This window comes from Biomphalaria glabrata, chromosome 3 (assembly GCF_947242115.1).
Source record: "Biomphalaria glabrata chromosome 3, xgBioGlab47.1, whole genome shotgun sequence".
Lineage (NCBI taxonomy): Eukaryota > Metazoa > Mollusca > Gastropoda > Planorbidae > Biomphalaria > Biomphalaria glabrata.
The window spans coordinates 12,000,448-12,024,294 of NC_074713.1; the positions used below are offsets into that span (position 1 = coordinate 12,000,448).

At 33.3% G+C, this 23,847-nt stretch overlaps 1 protein-coding gene across 3 annotated transcripts in view; it reads right to left on the reverse strand.

The window, feature by feature from the left end:
• The window catches only part of LOC106062065 (uncharacterized), a 105,451-nt gene that overhangs the window by 34,706 nt on the left and 46,898 nt on the right, over positions 1-23,847 (reverse strand). For all 3 annotated transcript variants that reach the window (XM_056023347.1, XM_056023345.1, XM_056023346.1), the window contains 20 exons: positions 22,506-22,648; positions 21,983-22,104; positions 20,433-20,634; positions 19,640-19,804; positions 19,356-19,497; positions 18,308-18,428; positions 15,561-15,695; positions 14,706-14,857; positions 13,894-14,014; positions 13,334-13,541; positions 12,853-13,097; positions 10,749-10,911; positions 10,388-10,517; positions 8,742-8,815; positions 8,303-8,500; positions 7,059-7,094; positions 5,385-5,582; positions 4,357-4,374; positions 3,477-3,629; positions 2,658-2,742 (listed from right to left, as the gene is read on the reverse strand). In XM_056023347.1, coding sequence (XP_055879322.1) covers positions 2,658-2,742; positions 3,477-3,629; positions 4,357-4,374; positions 5,385-5,582; positions 7,059-7,094; positions 8,303-8,500; positions 8,742-8,815; positions 10,388-10,517; positions 10,749-10,911; positions 12,853-13,097; positions 13,334-13,541; positions 13,894-14,014; positions 14,706-14,857; positions 15,561-15,695; positions 18,308-18,428; positions 19,356-19,497; positions 19,640-19,804; positions 20,433-20,634; positions 21,983-22,104; positions 22,506-22,648 — 2,811 coding nt within the window. The remainder of the gene's footprint in view (positions 1-2,657; positions 2,743-3,476; positions 3,630-4,356; positions 4,375-5,384; positions 5,583-7,058; positions 7,095-8,302; positions 8,501-8,741; positions 8,816-10,387; positions 10,518-10,748; positions 10,912-12,852; positions 13,098-13,333; positions 13,542-13,893; positions 14,015-14,705; positions 14,858-15,560; positions 15,696-18,307; positions 18,429-19,355; positions 19,498-19,639; positions 19,805-20,432; positions 20,635-21,982; positions 22,105-22,505; positions 22,649-23,847) is intronic.

Genomic DNA, 23,847 nt, shown 5'->3' on the forward strand with positions numbered 1-23,847 from the left:
CATTTTTATTTGTCTCTTTAAGTGTAGTAATCTGATTACATAGTTCCTGCATGTATTCTAAACTAGAATTTGGTGGTCTGTAAATGCTGCCTATTATTAGGGATGTTGAGGTGGTATTAATTTTACAAAATGTTGATTCTATATTTTTTGGGTTAGGTAAGGTAATTTCTTCTGCTATAAGAGTGTTTTTTATTGCTAAAAGAACTCCTCCATGATTATCAGCCCTATCTTTTCTAAAAATTTCATAATTACTATTGAAAATTTCTGCATTATAAATTTCAGTATGTAGCCAAGTTTCTGTGCCTGCAATTATGTCTGGTTTCTCACATTCTAATAAAATTTCTAAGTCTGCTGTTTTGTTCCTAATGCTTTGAAAATTTATTACTAAGATTTTAAGGTATTTTGGTGTTACTTCTTTAGTAGGTTTGTTTAGTGAGGCTGTTGTATTAATTTTAGTAGATTTAGATTTAACAGGAGTGGATCTGGCTAGTGGTTGGTGAGTTTGGTTTGGGATGGTGTTTAGGATGTTGTATGGGTTAGAAGTGTCCGCATCAAAGGAATCAAACAGTCCTGATGTAAACTGAGGTAACCCACACGGTACACAGTGCCATGATGCATCTTTGTTGCCTAAGGCATAATACACAGGTGTATTCATATGGAGACATGATGCATGGTACCATTCATCGCAGGTGTCACATTGAATGGCTTTTTGTTTCATGGTGCATACTTTTTTGCAGATGTTGCATCTATCTTTAGATCTAGGCCCTGGATTTGACTCTACATCTCCTGCTATTAATATTAACAGTGATAGGTATTTATTTCTGCTGTGTCTAATAGAGAACTTCCATTTGTGATGGGTAATCTTCTTTAGTGTTATGGATGTGTATGTTAGGTTATTTTTTAAGTTGCTTTGATCTAAAGTGTGATGATTGATTATGACTGTTGTTTCCTTTTTAAGTTTAGTGTTGACTAAGGTAGATCTGGTTCTGTGTTCAGCTAGTGTGTATTTAGTAATTATTAGGATAAATAGCCAGAGCAATTTCATGATGACTGTTGTAGATTTTAGTTTTTAAAGGGGTCTAGTCTAAATCTAGTTTAGGGTTTACAATGCCTAATTTATGTCTAAATCTAAATTGAAAGCTAATTTACAATGACAATTAAATCAAATGAAATGGTTTATTAAATTCAAAATATAGACCTAGACTAGATCTAGATTCTAGATCTAATTCTAGATCAATATATTTACGTGTATAATTAACTATATAGAATATTACTATTAGTTATTATTAGTAGTATTAGTAGATGATTAGTAGATCTAAAGCCTTAATTAAAGTCTAAGTCTAACACTAGACTCAAGACTGACTAGAAATCTAGATTCTAGATCTAAAATAATAATTATAATAATAATAAATATAGACTAGATCTAGTCCTAAGCTAAGAGTTGTTAGTTACAGTTAGTTTGAATTAATTAGTGGAAAAAATGCTGAATTAAGTTAAATATATAATTTAAAGATATTAGTTTAATCATTAGCATAATCATATTATAGTCTGCAGAGCAGGTTATATGGTCATAGTAAAGTCTGTAGAGCAGGTTTTATGATCACAATAAAGTCTGCAGAACAAGTTTTATGATCACATTAAAGTCTACAGAACAAGTTTTATGATCACATTAAAGTCTGCAGAGCAAGTTTTATGATCATATTAAAGTCTGCAGAACAAGTTTTATGATCATCAGAGCAGGTTTTATGATCATATTAAAGTTTGCAGAGCAGGTTGTATGATCATATTAAAGTCTGCAGAGCAGGTTATATGATCATACTAAAGTCTGCAGAGCAGGTTATATGATCACATTAAAGTCTGCAGAACAAATTTCATGATCATATTCAATTCTACAGAGTAAGTTTTTTGATCACATTAAAGTCTGTAGTAAAAGTTTTATGATCATAAATGTCTACAGAGCAAGGTTTAAGCTATAAGAACAAATAATGTGAAAATGAAATTTTGAATAACTTTGCAATGAGAATATGATTTTAAACTTTCTTAATGAGCTGTTTGTATACACATTATATTATTATGAAATCAGAAACATTTCCACTTATTTATGTAAGAAAGAATAATTGCAAATACTAGGACTTTTTATATAAAAAGTGTTGACACATTGACAGTAAATTACAGTCCATTTTGAGGAAACATGCTAGATTACAATTTACAATCTAATTTCATATTTTAACTGTCTGAATTTTCTTCATTTATATTATCTTGCTACTTGGAAAGAAAAGAAGTTTGTCTTAACAAAGGAATAAATAATATCTCTTTAGTTTAAGATTTTTTCCAAAACTTTGAAGACAATCACAATTATTCTCTCCCTTAGGTGTAAATGAGACTGTCACAATTATTCTCTCCCTAAACTCCACAGGCTGTTGTATTTTGTTAAATATATGGTCAAATACAGTAGCAATTAATAATATCTTTATATAAGGATTTTTTTAAAAAGCTTAAACTAATGATGTGAGCACAAAATAACATATTTAATAAGCATTCATAATTGAAACCCAAGTTGTGCAACATATGTCTATTATTGAGACAAGTGCAGGTGACTAGGTAATAGTGCCATGTTCTGAAATATAAATATTGAGACAGACATAATGTTCACTAACTTGCATTGACCCATGTAGTTGTATTTTGCTCCACAGAAAGTAGTGAAGTGAGGATCACCCCAAGCAGAGCACTGACCGCAGAAACCTACGACATAAGCAAAGGTATGTCGTTACATAGAACATATAGACATAATTGATAAACTATGTAAACTAACTAGGCCTGTATAGCAGAGTATTCAGTCAATAGCAAAATATAATTACTCTGGTAAAGAAATTAAGTTCTCTTTTTTTTAGAACTAAAGATCCAGAGCAGATGTAGGCAACCAACAGTTTTACTTGTTTACTGTTTATGCGAGTGTTGTGCGTCCAGCACAAAGATCAATCTCTTTCTCAAGTGAAGGCTAACGGCTACTTTTAGCTGAATGATTCATGGACTCCATTAAAAACTTCAATAACTCCTCCATTAGCTCCTGAGCTCTCTTGCTTAGTGGCATAAATCACTTGGCCTATCAAATTCAAATCCAGACTCAAGCTGAGTTGTGTTAGCTGAGTGCCAAAAAAAGACAGTATGGAAACCTCTTCCACAGATCCACAAAAAAGATGAGAACATAGTGCACTGAGCACGCTATAGCATGAAAGATGTGCTATAAAAAAAAAGCTATTAACATAGACCCTGCCCCTATAGTCAATAGGCTTAATTGTGAATAAAAATGTTTAAATCAGCTTAACATTTCTGCTGTCATCTTTCTGTTAAGGATTTTAGTTTAAGAAATTAATCAGCAAAATCTAACAACAAATAAATATATTGATAGAAATAACATGAACACATGTAGCAATAACAAACAAAAAAACATCAAAATATAGCCCAAACTTCCTTACCAACACATGATTTAGTCTCAGAGTTCTCAACAGACCCAGGAGGACACACACAAGTGAAGTGGTTTCTTGTTGGTTTACATATTTTGCCACCATCACAGGCAGTAACTCCTCTAGCAGCCAAATCATCACAAATATTAGCTGATGTAGTTAAAACTGAAAAAAATATTTTTTACAAAGCCTGTATCAATTCACTCTGACTGTCTTGTAAAGGTACATACAGGTTATTTCTCCTACACCCATTCACTGATAAAGTGGAAATTTTGCACAATTATTCATTGGCATTACTCCCTCATTCTATGATCACATTGATATTTTTAAAAAATTATTTAATGTACCTAACAACATGAATCAATAAAAAAATATTTAACCATTTAGCCAATTAATTATTGGTAATTAATTATTTAGTTTGATATTGAATAAGGGAAATAGCTTGTATATATTGATATAGTTTTAAGGGCAGAGTTCTTTCCCCTTTTTTTAAAGTAACGGCTGTATTATATAAGATAAGATAAGATAGAAAGCTTTCTTTTTTTTTAAAAAAAGGATTTTTAAAAATATTTTGCTTGTTTAAAGTCTATAAAGCTTTAATTGTAGAGTAAAAATAACTTCCTGATGCAAATAATGTTCAATTTAGCCTCTTCTATGGTCAAATTTATTGAGGCTTATATGTGAATTACAGCCCCTAACATCCCCCAAAAAATTTGTTAATGCCTTTAGGGTCGAGTGAACTCAAGAAATCATAAGATCCTCAATTAAACAACCCATCTACTTCAAAATTCAAGCCCTGCATCATAGCTGCTAAACATTAATGTAATGTTAAGGAACATTGACACTATTTTTGCTATGAAATAATTTATTAAACTTTTTAAAAAACTCTTACCAGTATTAGGATCCTTGACTAGCATTTGGAAAAAGAAAAAAGAAAAAGCATAAATAAAATTTGCAAAATAAATATTCTCTTCAAAACTTAATGAGTCTAATTGCAACTGTGAGTCAATTTTAGTGTAATGTTCATTTTAAAGGTTTTGTCTATTTTTTTTTATCAAATCTAAACCTATTGCTTAAGTTAAGCATGAGAATACTCTTTTTGCTAAAATCAGGAAAATTTAATTCTAAAGATGTTAGGGTGCTGACAATGTTTTCAAAATATTTTCATTTCAATGTTATCACACCAAAATATTGTTGTATACATGAGCAAATGCACTTTAAAAAAAATATAGCATAATAAAATGTTGAACACATTAATGCACATTCATTAAACAGTCACAGTTCAACATTTACTTTTTTTTGTTGACCCTTTTTTTTTATAGTAAAGATAAGAAAACAATTTTCAATTTTGCTTTGAAAAGAAATTCCACCAAAAGTTAGATGCATACAAAAATAAACTAAAGAGTCTCCTGATTAACATCCTTTCATTGACAGTTCAAAAATATCTATGTTGCAATATAAATTTTCATAAAGGAAGTTCACATTTAATTTTCCATTTATCAATAGTACTGCTTATGTTTTTTTTTATTCCTGAAAAGCATTATAGCATGTTATTTCAAAAGACAACAAAATTATTTACATTGAATTCTATTACTTACATTCAAAAGACTGTTGCTTAAATGTAAGTTTTTTAATTTAAAAAAAGTCTCCAAGTGCCTTACACAGTTTATTATTATATTATTATTATCTATTAACCATAGTTACAACTGATTTGCATTGAAACAGATTGACCAAGATTTATAAGAAAGGTTTTTATCTCATTGTTTCACAGTTTTTACATTTCTTTCATGTCTTTTAAAGCAGTTGTCGTTTGTTTTTATTGCTGTTTTTTGAAGTCACAGAAAGAACACGTCCATGATTTAGGCTATTTAATAAACTCACACTATATTAAGACAGTGAAAGGAATAATTTCAAACTTACTGTATTCACAAATAGATGGCTGAAGGGCCTTGCAATTTGGGTTCAATGTGACGCCACCACCGCTGTGGACTTGGAAGCAACCTGTTTGACTTTCAAAGCTCTTGGGATCAATAAGTCTTGGTGCATCCAGTTGACATCGTGATTTATCATTGCTCTTCTTGACGGACAAAACGTCAGTGTTACCACCAACCCAGAATGCTTTAAAGAAAAAGCCAACTACTGCAGGGCACTGTGAATTTGTAACTAGTACAACTTTCAATAACAAATTCCCTTATGGCTTCAGATTTCAATATGAACTACATCTTTACAGAAATGTTTAAAATTAACTGTGGCTCAAGTAATATTAACAAGAAGAATCTTTGTAAAAAAATTTATAACAGAACAATGCATACATGTTAAATTTATTAATTCTCTGTAGTATCAACACAGAATGAGGCAAACAAACAACTGAACCATCAGGATTCCCACCAAAAAATCTTTTTGATCACTACTGTTTACTCCACTCTTACACTTTGCCACCCAGACTTTAAGGACAAATGACTTACCCTGAAACACCACTCTAACAATCTTAACAAAACTGACACAAACAGTTGCTAATATATATTGGACAAACAAAGGACCTATTTTAATTGTACACCTTTCAACAGAACAATGGGACAACATATATATACTACACATAGAAGTTTCAGTAAGTACATAGCAATTAAGCTGTAAACTTAAATGAGCAATTCTCCTGTTGGTAAAACAGTTCTGCCTGACCCAATATCTGAGCCACACCAGACGATCATGAGTTGGACTCATTATTATCAGAGGTTATTTGAGATGCAGGGGCAAAGGGCAAGGATAAGTAAATGACACCTAAACCAGTAAGCTTCAGGCAGGAGGTGTTTGTTAGCCTTGACTGGCTACCCACCTAGTAGAAGGAAAACTGAATTCAAACCTCTGCTGCCTTGCAGTTATACCCAAACACGGGAAAGGCTTCAGGAGTCATCATTTAGGAAAAATCAGGAGCCAGCAACCCTTAGCTTGCAGCACATAGTGCTACACCCTGGCAGAGCCTGTGATGCTGCTGGTCCCAAACTGTATTGGCACTTGCCATTCTTTAGGATAAATCAGCTGCATGGAGATGGGGGAATAGCTATATGGCTGACTCATTCTGACTATAGACAATGCTGCAGTAATGCCCAGGTATTCATTTCATTTCCACAAGATGATCCATAGTGGCTTCATGACTGAAGAAGCCCATACATAATGAACAATTGCAAGACAAATTTCCTTAACGATAATACAAGTTATAAATATTATTATATCTATATATAAAGATATACATATGTTAATGTTTTCCCAATTTTTTTGTTTTCGCTAGTTTATTGTTGCTTGTATTTATGTTCAATTTCTTCTTTAATCATTATTTTAAATTTTTATTTCCATTCCTAAGGCATCTACTTGACTTTTTCAATGAGTCTGCATCAGCAAAATTTAAAACTTGACATCATCTTGAGCTACTAGAGAAGAGAAAAAGAGTTCTAAAGTAGAGAGAAAGATTTCTAGAGAAGAGAAAAAGAGTTCTAGAGAAGAGAAAAAGAGCTCTAGAGAGGAGAAAAAGAGTTCTAGAAAAGAGAAAAAGAGTTCTAAATAAGAGATATAAAATTCTAAAAAATAAACAAAACTTACACATTTTTGTGTTGGATAACTCATTCATCCTCTTAGCTGCAGCAAAAAAAAAAGAATTTTAAGAGTATTTCAAATATCTTCATTTGAATTTAACAAGCATTATAATCTTGCTACTTAAAATGTGACCTACTTCAATTAGTTGGCATTGAAAAAAAAAACACAGCTAAAAACTAAAAGACAAAAAAAAAGTTTCAGAATTTGTTAACAATGTTAAAAAAAAAAAAAATTTTATTTTGGTGCAAATATTTATGGTGCAAATATTTAAATTACTTAATGAGGAAGTATCTATTTGAAAGAGAGTACCCATTTTACATATAATACAAATATACATTCTATTTTACATTTCTTTTTCTTCTTTGTCATCAAGACCCAAAAAATTGTACCATTTAAAATCTATTACTTTATTTAAGCAATTCAAATTCATATCTTTAGATTTCTCTTAAATTTTAATTGCACAGGGATATGTTATAGTGTTTATAAGTTTGAAGATTAAGGAAGAGTGCTAATAATGATTATAAGGCCTGTCTTCGAGTCAGAAGCTGCTTAACCCTTGGGCCCCTCACAGTGCCCTGCCATTAGTTTCCTATTCCCCTAGGCTCCTGGGGAAAAATTACGCTTATCACAAGCATGCTTAAAAACAAACTAATGATATTAAAACTTTTAAATGAACTATTTTATTTCGAGAGAAATTTATTTGAATCTTTATCTATTATATTCTTTCATGGTATGCCAGTCTTCTCAGCATGTAGACCCCTCATTCCTTTGATGATTCTGGTGCTGGTATAGATGTAGATCTTATGTTTTTATTTACTGCAACTGTACCGATTTCATCTAGATTTGATCGTCGAGTATATCTCCAATTCCCTATCATTAGTATCATTGTAATCATTTTCTAGATCTAGTTCATTTCTTAGAATCATTGAGAATATGGTTCCCTGCTCAAGCAAAGTTTATTTATTTGTATTAGACTACGAGTACCTGAATCAATAAAAATTCTTTTCATTTTGTAAATCAATTTACCATTTAAAAATACAAAACTCATGGGTTCGAGATTATTGTCATTTAACACAAGTTGAATAGTCCTACGTGACGTGTTTTATTCTTCGGATTTTTAATTACGGACATCGGGTTTAAGGTAAGGTGTGCGAGACCGATATGTCGGGCTGGCGGGGCGTGGAGTTTTTACGTGCAGACCGATAAATCCGGTTGGAGGGTTCAAAAGGTTAATGATTAACAGTACTCACAGCTAATAGTTTTGACTAAGAGATCCTTGGCAGTGCATCCCTTATCCACTTTGACCTGACACTTGTCAGTTGAGAGGGAGATTTTATCAGCACAGCTTGAGGCAAATTTGGAAGCTTTGACTTGGACACCCAAAGCAACCTGACCTTTTGGAACTTTACAAGTGGACTTTTCATTGCAAACTAAGGAGTTTGATTTAGCTGAAATAAATAGACAATAGATGATGTTGATGAAAGAAAAAAAAAGAGCCGACCAGCTGTACAATAACAATTACAATATTAGAATACAATTTGTTTCTTTTTTTCTTCTAAAACCAATTTTTTTTTAAATCAGGATTTAATCCATTAAGATGCGCAATCAGAATTCTCACTTCAAAAGACAATTTCATTAACTATTATGACACAATGCCAAACACTAAAAGCTAATTTTAAAAAAGTTTACCTTCTTGTAAAATTACTCGCTGATTTATTTGTTGAAGGTATGAATTAATAGCAATGTCATCATCAGTATCATATCTAGGACAAGCAAGTGTCAAGAATTGTTAAACAATATTAAAATAAGCAACAACCAAATAAAAAAGCTTTTTGACACATTTTGACTATCGACTCCAAGGTCTGCATGTTAAACTAGATTTCAGTCAGACACCACTTTAACCACTAGTTTAAGAAGTGAATGAGTGGCCAGTGTTATGCGCGCGTGAAGTTTTCTTTGTGTTTAATATTTGTGTTTTAGCGTATAGGAAGTAGTTTATATTAGGTGTGTTTTGTTGTCTAGAACATTGTGTATGAGTGTGTTTACGTCATCCTTAGTTCCCGCAAGAGAGAGAGAGCTTCTTTTGTTGGGTAGCTTGGTTTTCTGTTTCCCCATTGTAAGGGTACATAAGTACATAGTTTCATTAAGTAGGCTGATCTTTCAGTATGGGTCTTGCAATTGAAAAGTTCATTGTTGTAGCAGCATCGCTAGATCTAGGTTTTCTTTTTGTTTCAGGGTGTTAGGTTTGGGGCTATGAGAAAGAGTGTCGCCTTTCCGCCCTTGGAGCCATATCATAACTATCATTGTTGGAGGTCTAGGGAATTAATGTTCTATACGGCGCCAAGATGGAGTGTGCGTGTGGAAGGTGTGTTATTGGTGTGATATTTGAATAATTATTAATGGAATGCTAACATCAATGATATGGATGTATATGTAAAATATGTTATTAATTTGCAATTAAGTACTATTAGATATTGTTCATGTTGACAACTGTTGTTATTCACTAAATGTTCAGTTGAATAACTCTTAGTTGGTGTTCGTAGTTTGCATGCTATTACCTTTTAGTCCTTGCTTTATACTGTCAGGCAGGGGGGAAAGAATCCGGGAATTCAATGCAAGTGTATCTACCTCTAGTTAAGTAAACAGCAAAATCCCCCCTAAAAGCCAGCACTTTGACTTTACATCACAATGAACATTTAAAGCATATGCATCAGATCTTTTGCTCTAAAGTATTGTGGAGAGTGTAAATAAGGACAAAGCGATTTAAGTTTTAGATTAAATCCCGTCTTTTGTGAAATGAAAAAAAAGGTATTATTAATATGTAGGCATACCAAATATATTTCTATAGATTTAACTTATTCTCTTTTTTTTTAAATCATTTTGTGTAGCCCTTTTTCATGCTTATGCTCAGTGTTCTATCATCAAATCTGGGGGAATGTTTTCATGCTGCCTTATGGCAATAAGCAAGCACATCTCAGCTTGAGTTGGGTTTCAAACCCAACCCCTTTATAGATAGCCAAGAAGTTTATGTCTCTCCACCATACATCCATCCCACTTTCATTCAAAGATTTGATACATGAGATATCCTGCTAAACAAGTCATAGAATGAAAATATTAAAACTATGAATCAAAACTTTAGAAGAGAGGAGTGATACAGTGTGAGGTTGTGATACAACATTATAGTTTAGTTCATGGAAAACATGGAATGGTTTATTTCTTATCTTATCTTATGAAATGCAGACATTAATTAAAAAAAAAAAGATGATTAATTCCTACATGTGTTCCTAGGTCAATCTAGTGATGCATGTTAATCCATGACTTAAATTCTACATTACCTTAAAAGCTGTGCATTGTCAGCACCACACTTGATGGCAGCATCCTCCCACTTCATGTTTTCTGGTTCATATCTAATACATTTCTTTCCAAAAGGGTCATAGCCAGCTGGGCAGCTGTTATCTGGGGTGCCTTTATAAATAAAACAATGTCGAGAACTAATCTTTAGATATGATTGCACATTTACAAAATGTTAATTGAATTTTTGAAAAGTTTTGTGGTGCATTTGTTTTTCAGCAAAGAAACAGTTGTTTTTTTTAATTAGGAGTAAACATTTTAAGAGCTCATTGGAACTATAAGACAATAAATACAGCATATAATTATTATGCTTATGTTAAACATTCAAGAGCAAAATAAAATTACATAAGTTTCCGTCTCCAGTAAAGCCATTTCTGCAGAAACATTTTTTTCCATCCTTACTGCACTCTGCATTTTCAGAGCAAGGTCCTATAGATGTCTCAACAACAACTCCTTTCTGGCAAGTCACTATCTTCTCACAGGCTTTAATAACTGCACTTTGTCCATCCTGTAATATTGAAAATGTTTTCACTATTAACATTTGTGATTTAATAATGAATTATATTTATCTTAAAGCAATGTAAATGTTAATGAACTCTTAGCTTTTATTTGACACAATGAGCAAATACAATATAATAACTTACAGGAGTTCAAGAAAATGAGAGGAGCAAAGATGACATATTTTCTCATTTAAAAAATTTGTTAAGTTGTAAACAAATGTCAAATGAATGATAATTTTGTATTTTGTACAAATATTACTACATTTTTTGAGAAATACAATATCAACAACAAATAACTAAAGCCCCAAAGTTCATACCCAACCTTCTCCTCTACATTTTTTTCCAAACTAGAAGCAGGTGATATGATCTAATGAGCTGAAGTGTCACACTAATAAAGGTTTTGTGTTAATCATCCTGCTTTTTTTTCTTCAGTAATATATACAAACAATTCATTAATCACTTAAAAGTTTATGTGCAAATTTAAATTTCTAGACAGTAGAATGACTTTTTTCTCTATCTTTTATTCTGCTTTATCTAACCAGTTTGCTGCTGAGCTGTTTTTTTGTATTATATGCCTTCAAAAATAGCTTGATGTTAGCTACACGATGTTGTGGCCATAGGTTCTGTATGAGGTGTGTTTGTTTGTTTTATATACCTCAGAGCTATTGACTCAGATGAGGGAACCAAACCTGAACTATTGGCCTGAATTGCACAGTCCACAGCAGGACTTGCACAACTCAAAACAATATGTAAAGACAAAGGCATAGCCCTCGGCACCAAAATAAGACTGATGAGCTTCCTGGTGATGGGCACATTCTTATATGCTTGTGAGTCTTGGACCCTGACTGCAGAACTAGAGGATCCTAGTAATGGAATTGAGATGCTACAGAATGATCCTAAGTATCACATTTAAAGACCACATCACAAACCAAGAGATTACAGACAGGGTTACAACAGCAACTGGACCCAACAATGGCCTGCTAATTATTGTAAAAAAACACAAATTAAAACTCTATGACCATATTATAAGGTATTAGGGGGTCACAAAGACCTTCCTGCAGGGAACAGTAACATGAAAAAGAAGAAGAGCCAATGGAGAAAGCAATGGGAAGACAACATAAAAGAATGGACAGGCCTTCAATTCAAAGTGGTTCTATCTAAAGCAAAAGATAGAGGAATGCAGAAAGACGGTTGACAAATCTTGTGTGGTGCCCCAATGGTCCAACAGACTAAGGGATAGGTGAAGGTGTGAAGGTGAATGGAACAGGGCCAATAGAACATCCATTGTTTAGATATCCACTGGAGAGCAGTTTGTATACATCTAAGATATATTAATTATGTAAGTATGACATGCAATGTTTTAACTTTGATAACAACCATTGGGAGAAAAAGACAAGCTGGACCCACTTGGAAAACAAGCAAAAAAGAAAATGTAGAAGCCTTTAATGATTTTAAATGTACAGCTTGTGACAAAGCATGTGTCTCAAACATTAACCTCATTGGCAGCATGAGGTTGCAAAAGAAAGGATTCTCTTTGAAAAGGTATAAGCCGTAGAATGAGGGGGGAAAATCTAGGTCAATGAGTGTCTGCATCAACTTAGATGACTTTTGTTACGTGCGCAGCATAGTGTGAATGTGGAATGGTGCGAATGCGTGTTGAAAGGGTGAGAGGAAAAGGGAACCAAAATGAAGATGAAATTAATTATAAACTATGACGTTGTATTTGTGTTGGTGTATTGTTAAAAGAGTCTCATAATATAACAAAACGTAACAAGTGGCGCCCAATGTAAAGGTAAAACCCATGCATTCCTCTAGACATAGTTAATCTCCTGTCAACAAACAGTAGAGATATTAAAGTTTACATCAAGAGATATGATACCTCCGTGCTACTTTACATCATCTGCCCTATAGATCACCAGGTATGAAAGGAGAACTTGACTCCAACTTACTTCTACAATAATAGTCTGACCATTTTCAAGTAGAGTACAATGGTTGTCACATTGCTCCTCAGGTACACAGTTCATTTTAGAATCCAGGAAGAAACCTTCCTTGCATACACAGCCTTCAAATTCCTCATTGTCATCACAATCAGCTTCCTTGGCTCTGTTAGTACAAGTGTTCTGACATTTCAAGGCAGCACTGGTAGAGTAAACTTTGTTGGGTTTTCCAGCACAAGTGGTCAGAGGTGTTTTGTCTGAAATATGGAAAAGTGATACATACAGTACTGTAGGTAGCTGTTAGGTATAAGTTGTTTCATTAAACTGCAAGAAATAATGTGAACATTACATTGACATTTGCACACCTCAAAATATAAACATCTGGTTAATCAATTACCCTATCATTACACATGTCCACTATTTGGTCTCAGTAGGTCATCAACACATTTTGACTACAAAATTTCCTTACTTTAATACCTGAAAACATACATACCACATTTAGCTTGTTGACGCCATTTGCTGGCTATGTCTTTACTCTTGAAGAAAAGATCTGATGTTATTTTTTGCACAACAGATTCTAAAGCTCCACAGCGTTCATTATCTGTGGGGTTCTTCCAGCAACAATCTTCTAGGCAGTCCTTGAACTGTATTTTAAGCTTTTTGTAGTTCAAATCCTTTACATCTTTGGCTGAGCTGGCCAACTGAAACACATCAGAAAATCTTTAGAAATAAGCAGGAAAAGCAAGAGGGAATGACACTAAAAGACACCTTTTTCTCATTCTCTAGACAAACACTTAAGTAAACCAGTCATCAGCAGTCATTTTTTTTTTGTGTGTAAAAAGATTTTTTTAAATATATATTTTGGGGAAAAATTAATTATGTTGATATTTTAAAAGTAACTTTAAATGATGACTACTACAGAAACCAAGTTACAGTTAGTTCTTCACATTAATGTTTTCCAATTTCATATGAAATGTTCTATGTTTATTCTTTAAATGGTGGTACAGATAGTGTGGGGATGTGTTCTTAGGGACTAGGAAGTAACACACTTACAATGGCAGCTGGGATAGGGGAATCACTGTCTGGATCTAGGGCACCACATTTGGCCTTGCTCTTGCACAATTTTTCCTGATCAGCTGTACATTGCTTTGGCAGATTAGTGACATCTGTACATCTACATTAAAGAGAGTAAAAGTGTTGTGTTCAAATCTGGGAAAACAGGTTCATAAAGTTTCTTGAAACATTTTGTTTAATGGTTCTAATAATATACAAAACAGGCCCATATGAAATAGTGAGTAAGTTGTCATTGGATTTATATCTACAACAATTATAACATTGTAAATTGTATTTTTCTTTCTTTTATATAGTATGGGGACTGAAATGGTATAGTAGGATCTATGTAGACGACCCCACCCTATACACATTCACACTTAAATGCAGTATTCCTAGAATTCAATAAATAATAAATCTTCTTATCTTATATAATACAGACGTTACTTCAAAAAAGAAGATGATTACGTCCTACGCGTCATGCATTTAGTCATGCATATTAACCAATGACTTAAATTCAGCCAAGTCACTGGTTTTCCAGCTAGCTCAGGCAACCCATTCCATGCTCTAATAGCACTAGGGAAGAAGGAGTATTTGTACAAATATAATACTGGGATAGGGGAATCACTGTCTGGATCTAACATGGAGATAATAGCATATTAGCAAATTATGAACAATTTAAATTGAACCATAATTTGGTTGCATGGTTCCAGATATGCTCTTCAATTGTGTTAACCTTAACATATATGCCTATATAAAATTAAAATGATAAAATTAACTATTAAATGCTCTTTTTTTAGTAGTAGAAAACTTACTGGTCGGCACCTTCTCCACTGACCATGTGACTTTTACCAAACACTTCTGAACTAACAGCTTTGCCATTTACTACAAGATCATCATTGGGATTATCATTAGCATTGCCACACAATCCTCTTATACTATTCTTGTATCTTTCAGGAACTTTTATCTATTGTAGCAAACAAGGAAAAATTAATTCTTTAGTCCATACAACAGCTGAATGTGATACTTCATTGAATCAATAAATTAACAACCAAATAATGTACTATAAGCAACATGTAACATCTTACTGTTTAAACCCTGTACTGTAATGAGCCATACTCCTGAACTGAACTTGAACTGAACTCTCTGTCTCATTCTGAACTTGTACTGTACTGCACTATCTGTATGTACACTATCTGCATATCTTACTCTGCAACTCTCTCTTTATATAAGTCCCTGAGAGCCTCCTCTCTTTTAAAATGACTGAAACGCTATTGTCTTATCGCCAATTCTTTCTAGACCAATCACATGATCATACCATGGGTTATTAGCATGCAGAGTGTTCACACATCACAAAGCTATTTTTATTACACTTCGCTGCTTGCAGTATTCTGGCCTTTATCACTTATGTCAGACGGTCACACACACACATCTAAAACCATCACTAGTTTAATTTAATTTTTTCTAAATTCATCCCTTAGCTCTTAGAGCATACATCTGACTGTACATTATTCTTTAGGTCTTATAAAAACATCCAAAAACCCTGGAATACCATATTTTAAAATTGTCCTAGAGTGCTATGAAAAACTTTTCTGACTCCAGTAAGCAGATGTCCCCTATTAACAAATGATAATCCCTGTGACATCAGACTAGGATAAAGTGATACTTACTGTCAGTGCTTGTGAGCCATCATAGCTGAGGGTCATACAGAAATCAGTGGTGATAACCAGGCTTATAAAGTTACCTCTGGACTCAGTTTTGACATTCACCTGGTGGTCATTGAAGTCTACTGGACTACGTGCAAGCTGAAAAATGTAGAAGAATTGATGAAGAAAGGAAAGATATTCATTGTGGGTTTGTAAAATACAGGCCAAAAATGAAGGAAAATAAATATTTTGGATTGTAAAGAGATTTTTTGGTGGCCTACGGTTAACGAGGGTGTCATGTGGCCAGCACAACGACCAACCGCCTTTACTTTTCCCCAAAATTATGTCAGGTACCCATTAGAGCTGGGTGGACTCAAAGGCGCCCGAAGATCCTGAAGTAATAAATCCCAGTCTTCACCAGGATTCAAACCCCGGACCTTGGTTCAGAAGGCAAGTGCTTTACCACTAAGCCACCACACCTCCATCTATTATGTTAAAATGAGTTAAAAGCAGGGGCAGACTGGTGTCCAAATAGGCATTACTACCATAGATATGATTCTGCCCAGAACTTGATTGCATTTGATATGCATAAAACTGAACATATGTATCCAAATGTGAGTTAGGGGCTATGGTAAATCTCTATTTGTAAAAACAAAATGTCTACAGTACACTCACAATCTCAATTAGTTAATTACATTATTTGGATATAATTAAAAGAGTAAAGCACAAAACTCAATAGCTGCCTATTTGTATATTATTTGCTTTGGATAATCCCAGGTACAAACTCTGTCCACAGCCCACTCCTCTCCCTATTTTTAAATAACAACCAAAACGTAAAACAAAAAACAAAACAAAAATTTGAATATGAAGAAACATGAAACGTTCTTGCAACAGATAAATGTATCCACATTGAAGAAAGGTTATATAATGTAGATTAGACAGGACAATCCATCCATGAGTAGGTTTTGGTAAGAGTGGATCTACAGACTGCTGTAAACATAACATAGAGAAATACTTCCTACTCTTTATGTACAGGGTCCCATTTTAGATTCACACAAGTATGTTCATACTTGTTTAAATTCTAAAGGACTATAAAAATATAGGTGTTATGTTGTTTGTTAATCTCTCAGTGTGTAAAGAGAATTGAAACTCACAGAAGCATGTTTTAAAGGTATTAGCGAATCCATTATTTCGGAACATGTGGCTAGTATTACACAGTTAAGTATGTAAACATCTTCTATAAAAGGTAAGTCGAGACTTATTAGGTTTATGGGACTTACTGCCATTTCTTGTGGCCCCTCTAGGCATTTGCCTGGTTTCCCATATAGCCAGTCTGCACCTGGTCCAACGTCCCTATTAATTTTAGGGCCACTCTGATTTATACTAGTAACCCCCACTTTTTTTTTTATCGGCCATCCATTCCTGATATTGTTATTTCAAAATCCCTCCCAGTCTGCCTCAAGTTTTTTTTTTTTTTATATTCTTAAGTCAACCCCAATTATCTCCCTTCTTTCACTTACTTTTTTTTATTGCTATAAAAAAAAAGCCTTTAAAATGTAAATTGGATTCTAAACATCAAAATGTAGCCAAGACCAGATTACTCCAATTAATTTAATTATGATAAAATCTTATATTATCTTGCCAAAAAAATTTTTTTTTTAATATTTTATGAAATGTTTTTTTTCTTCTCTTTTACATTCTAGAAGTTAATAGATTTTTTATAGCCTCCTTCGGTTGTGAAGCAACTGTGGATCATCACATGGAAATTAGCTGTGGTTGATGTCGCCCACACATTAGTTCCCCCCTCTCCACGGAGCTGATGTATCCAAAGGAATGGCAAGTGCAGATACAGTTTGGGGTTAGTGACATTGTAGGCTCTGCCGAGTGCTGCAAACTACCCTAGCGGTGGACTTCCGAAGCCTTTACCATGATTGGGTATAGCTGCAAGTCAGCAGAGGCTTGAATTCAGAGGTCTAAAGCCAGCCATGGCCCTCCTGCCCAAAGCTTACTAGTTTAGGCACCTGTTAGTGAAAACAGTTCCGCTGTTCTCAATATCTGAGCCACACATGAAGGCCAGGCATTGGACTGATTGTCAGAGCCAATTGAGAAGCATGACATTATGAAGCATTTTTAGGTAGTACAGTGATTATATCCATTACCACTTCCAGCAATGACAACCTTGCGGAACCTGACATTGGATTGATTAATATGCCACGAAATACTAACATTGACTTTATAATTGTTTGCATCCTTATATGCAAAGTATTGCAACTAATGCTTTATTTGTTGTTAGGATTGTTGTTAGCTCAATTCATATGAAATGCCATAGAGATGGGACTGTTACATCTGCAACAGTAATAAGCAAAATATAAAAAAATACTTTAAATCAAAGCTGATCTAAGGGTAAGAATTGTATATTTATAGTCATGTATATAATATATATATATATATATATATATACACTGTAAGATTTATTTCTCTTAATCAATATCAAACTAAATTAATTAATTACTACTTATTAATAAATTAGTTGGTTCATTTTACTATTGATCCTATTTTGTTAGGAACAACGAATAATTGTGCAAATTTTCAGCTTGATACGAGAACTGGAAATCGGAAAAATAAAGTGTACTAAAATTATACCAGACAGACAAATAGGCAGACAGACAGAGTGAATTGATATAAGCTTTGTAAAAATGTTGACTAAGGAAAAAAAAAAAAGTGTGATTCTCGAGAGAAGCTTCACACTATTCCATGTGAATATAACTCACCCCATCTACAGAGAATTCACCATTATAGAACAAATAACTGACTCCACGTAAAATGAATTTAAAGCCTCTACAGAAGGATACTTTCTCATCTGGTCCATCTTTTCTGTTTATTGAAAGCGTTCTGAAAAAAAAAATTTAATGTTAGCGATTCAACTTTATCTTCTACTTTTTGTTATCTTTTCAAATTTGCTTATTCATTTAATTTATTAGCTTTTTCCTTTTGCTACATGTCATTATAATTGAACTATATTATCCTGTATCCTGTATGGAGACAAACATCTGCCAAAAGCAGTCTTTTTTGGTGAACTGAAAGGTGGTCGGTGTAACAGAAATGCCCCAAGGAAACACCTTAAAGAGCAGCTTAGGCGATATTGAGAGCACCTGACTGCAGGCGGCTTAGGAACAAGACAGAAAGAGATCATTTACAAAGGCCACGGGTGTGCATTTAAAAAAAAGGGAAAATCCAATACTGAGGACAGATGCAGATGGCAAAAAGAGAATCCAAATTGACCAAAGGCAGACAATGTTATGTCTGCGCTGGATGTGACAAATATGTAGGTCACATTTTGGACAGCATAGCCATGTGAAATACTGCACTCCTCATTAATCTTCAGACTTTATATATAGATTATTATAATTAGGCAATATTTTTACTATGCAATTTTTTATTACTTATTATGTCTGTACAAGCAATGCAGATTTTACACTGATATTATAATTTAGGACTGTTTTAAATGTTAGTATCATTTATAATGAAAGTTATAAATTGCCTTCAATTACTAAATGGTGAGCTGTTTTTTTGCTATATTTTTTTTGTTTGTTTAAGTGGAGGGATTCTGGTTCTTAAGCCAAAATTACCAAAACGGCATCTATGGTAGGACTCAGCAGATGATAATGGCATCATTTAGCTTTCTTGTTAGCACAGAATGTATACTACCTGTCATCTTTAAGTGCAAAAACAGGCTTAAAGAAGATGTAAAAGTTTTTGAATATATCTACTTATTTTTAAACAGTTGAAATAATATTAAAATAATTTTGAATCTATTACCTAAAGGCTGGGTAATCAGGTGTCTCTACATAAGTGGGCGTAGTGGAGGCACTTTCATAAGTACAGTCCCCTTGGAAACTGTATACACTATCATCAAATGTTTTGTAATGAGGATCGCCTTTAATTGTACACTCAAGGAGCTCTGTCAACAGGGGAAAACATAAAACAATTTATAAGTAGCAAGAAAAGACATTTATCCGTGATAACAAATAGTGTTTGAAAAGTGGTGGCAAACATATTTTTTACACCAAAGTAAAAAGTTGAAAAACAAAATTCCCACTTACGCTGAACTACAGCGTTTTTGGTGCAAGTGCTGTGACCCAAGACTTCTCTGCCTGTTCTTTCTTTTGGTTTCTTGACGCAAACAGCACCAAAAGCTTTATTCACACACACTTTGTTCTGCTGTTCACACTCTTTCCTGACACTGTCAACTGCACAGTCCTTCAAAACTGATCCAATCAAATGAGATTTAGATTTACTCATGTTTTCAGTTTCATGAAGATCAAAGAAAAAGCAGACGCCAAATAAAAACTATCAGAAAGAGAGCCTGATTTACTTCTGTTGAAGGTATTGAGATAAAACCCTAGCTCTACATCTAGCCACAGACCAACACCCAGTCTATATAGGGAATTAACTAGGGTACAGAAAGGCATGTCTACAAAATTGAGGCACTGATACTGACGCTTTCATAACTTAACAGCATCCTTTGAAATTCTAAATAGGTCTGTAAAAGATAAAAGCTGTCACAGTCCTAGACAAAAGCAAGCTGATTTTCTGTTATGTTCTTTTTGACTTAGGAAACTTTAAACACAATTTCGAGAAGTTTTGTGACAGTTTTTTCAGATTTGTTTTATTTTTTTTTAGATGTTTACTGAAATGAGTAATTTCTAAGACCATCTCTAGATAATGGCAAAAATAGTAAATAATAAATGGTAACTTAAAATATAGTCTACACGCATATCTATAAGATTGAGATCAGTCATAAATTTAATATTATACAAATATATATATATTAAGTAAAGAAAAAAAAAGTTTTTTTTTATTGAATCTAAGCAAATCTTAGCTCTAAGGAAATACCTTGAGTGGGACACTTAAAACGGACTTCGTAGTCAGGACAAGTGACTCCTTTTTGCTGTTTATTGTTGATACATTTAATACTATTTTTCTCACAAGCCTTTTCCAGTTTTAGACCATAGGTGTTTTGTTTTGTAATCAAGTTTTGTGAGCCTACTGCCCTACACTGCATGTCAGTTGGTTTTTTACAGAGCTTGACATTTGGCTGAATAGGAAAATGATACATGAAGTCATCAAAGTGAACAGCTACAAAAAGAAGTTTCAAGGCATCTGAATCACACTTCTTTAAACAAAAGCAAATAAATAAATTATTTAACAAACAAAGCTTTAAGTTGATTAAAAAAAAAAAAAAAAAAATTGCTGTTAACTCAATTGTAGTCAATCTTTTGTTGAAGCATGCTTCCACACTTAAGAGCAATGAGGCAAACATACTGCATGAATCTTGGCATAGAATTTGGACCTTTATTTGCCAAAATTTTAATGAGATTGTTTTAAAGATCAATATGAATACGAATTTTTATCTTCTGGGGATCTATTACTTTCAATGTTTACTTATACGTTTTGACAGAATAAGTTTTCTGGGAACTGAATGATATTCAAACAACATTATTTTCCAGTTAAAGTTTAACAGTCTATTAACACTTGTCACTTTACAAATGTAGGTTAAATTACATTTCAGCATCATTAAATTGGAAAAACATGAACATTTCCTGGCCAATTCATTAAAATGATATGATATTCAGAATTCTCTTGGAGTATGACTATGGAGATTGATCTTCTGAAAAAAAGTGCTAAATCCAGGGCCAACACCCAAAAAATTGTGTCTGTTAAATGTGTAGCTTTTTCATCTAATTTAATCAAACATTGAGTTTATGGGGAAACTGTAAAACAAACAAACTAGTTAGTAGGCATGCATTGTTCTAAAGTTTGATTTACCATAAACAGCATGATTGCTGAGTGGTAAAGTGGTTGGTTGATTCCAGACAAGGAGACTCAGGCTTAAATCTCTGTAAACACTAGGATTTTGAATTTATATATTTTCAAAACACCCTTGAGTCCACCCAACTCTAATGGTACCTAACATTGATTGGGGAAAATAATAGCGGTTGGTCTTTGTGCTAGCTACATGATACCCTAATTAACCAAGAGCCATAGAAACGACCTTTACATCATCAGCCCTATAGATTGCAAGGTCTGAAAGGGGAACTTTTTAGATTCTTCAGATAATGGAAGCTATATTTCACTTTTAAAAAAAGATCAAGAATAGGTATTTTTATTCTAAACATATGTATTTTAAAGCTAAGAAGTAATGCCTTTTAAGTTTATTTCTTTCAGAAGACCTGTAGGTTAATTCATTATTTTCATTTGCATAACTTGAGGTAATCCCACTGTAAGAGATCATGGTTTTAAATCTGACCAGGTGCTTACTAAGCTTTATTGCCTTGCAATGGTATAAGTTGAAGCAGCTGGCTTTCAATCCTTTCAAGTCTTGCATATATTGGCTATTGCAACTGAGGAATAAAATGTTGGAAGCAAAAATGTGAGCAGCCTACCAATTGGCCTTTGAGAACAGCTTTAGCTATATCACTAATGCTTTCTTGATCACCATTCTTGTCAGGTTTCCTTGAATTAATCCAAGGTGTCCAATCTCCATCATCATTTGCACCTTGTCCACCTGTTTATATTTAAAATGTTAATCTATAACAAGCAAAATGAAGAAAAAAACAAAGATTGTAGTAAAAATAATTAAGTAAAAATAAACAGAGCAGTCCAGTAATAACATAGAAAAGAAAGAAAAAAGAAATGCTAAATTATATATTATTAAATTGCAAAAACTTGGTATCCTGTTCAAATTCAGTTAACTTTAATAATAACTTCAGTAAAGATAGTGATTTGTGAGACAAAAAAATAATCTACTTGGTAATCAAGAAGGAAAAAAAAAATAACATCAAAATGTCTATGATTCCCAATTACATGAACCAATTGTTTTATAAGATGAAAGATGCTTGTTCATACTTTTACTAAATATGTTCTTGAGTATATAAATATATTTGAAGAGAAAAAAAAGACACCCACTTTGTTCACAAATAAATCTGTGTTTCTCTTCACAACCAACAAGCCTGAGTGATCCAGAGTCCTTCAAATCAATAACTGCACATTGTGAGGCAAGAGGAGAGACAAGATTCAAGTCATCAACAGTGGCTTTGCCTGAGAATTTTCTAAAATAAAAATAGAAAATGAATTAACAAAGAAACAATCAATCCTTAATGATATTAAATTGCATGACATATTCTTTTAACCTTACAAAACTAAATTAAATTCAAAGAATGATAATATGAGAACAATAATTAGGGTAACACTTCAAATCAAAAATAGATGGATGCCTGGTTGTAAACATGCCCACTAGACTGCCATCTTAATAGGTGCCTGGTGTACACAGCTTTTGGCAACGTCTCTAGTCCACTAGTCTGGAGTGACCGTGTCACTGGAAATGACAGCATCAACATGGACACTTGTAAGACCATCTGCCAGACAGAACACACTGTTCAATCTACCTGACAGTTTCAAATTGATGGACCCAGTAAAAAACCATGCCTCCCACCATCCTGCACAAGGTTTGGGCTAGGATGTAATTTCAACTCTGAAGACACATGTAAAAAAAACAACAAACAAAGACAAATCTACCATAGCAAATATTTCTAGACTAATGCAAATTCCCTTGGTGTTTACTCCATCTTCTAAGACTAAACAAGAAATGTGGGAAAATTTACTGCTGGCTATAAAGATGCTGCAGAGATTCCCAATTATAGGTCAACTAGAAGCTGCCAATCTAATATAAGAAGGATCACTCAAATAGTTCAAGCACTGAAATTGGAAAAGAATTGAAAGTGGGCACAAAAAGAATTCATACAATCTGAAAATGCTTTAGAGCATTGCTGGTCTTCTTCACCGTGGCAGAGCCTGTGATGCCCCTGATTTCCAAACTGTAAAACTGTATCAGCACATGTCATTCCTTTGGATAAATCTGCTGCACAGATAGCTGGAATTGCTGTGTGGGCAGCATTGTTTCAAGCATTCATCTCATTCATTCATTCTTTAAGATAATTCATAGTTGCTTCATGACTAAAGGAGGCCATACATATATATATATATAGTGATGGGCAAAAGTAAAATAAAAAGTTAGAAACTTTTAGTTTAACTAAAAAAAAATAATTAAGGCCATTGTTTAACTAGAAAAAAAATTTAGTTAAAATCGTAGTTAAATTTTTTTTTTAGCTACTAACTAAAAAGTTAAATAAAGATTTGTTCCATTTTTCAACGTGTGGTCAGGGTTGAAACGCACATCCGTTTTCTGGTCATGTGATATCAATAACTTTGATTATCTAAAAAATGATGCAGTTAACAACTATGAAGTCAG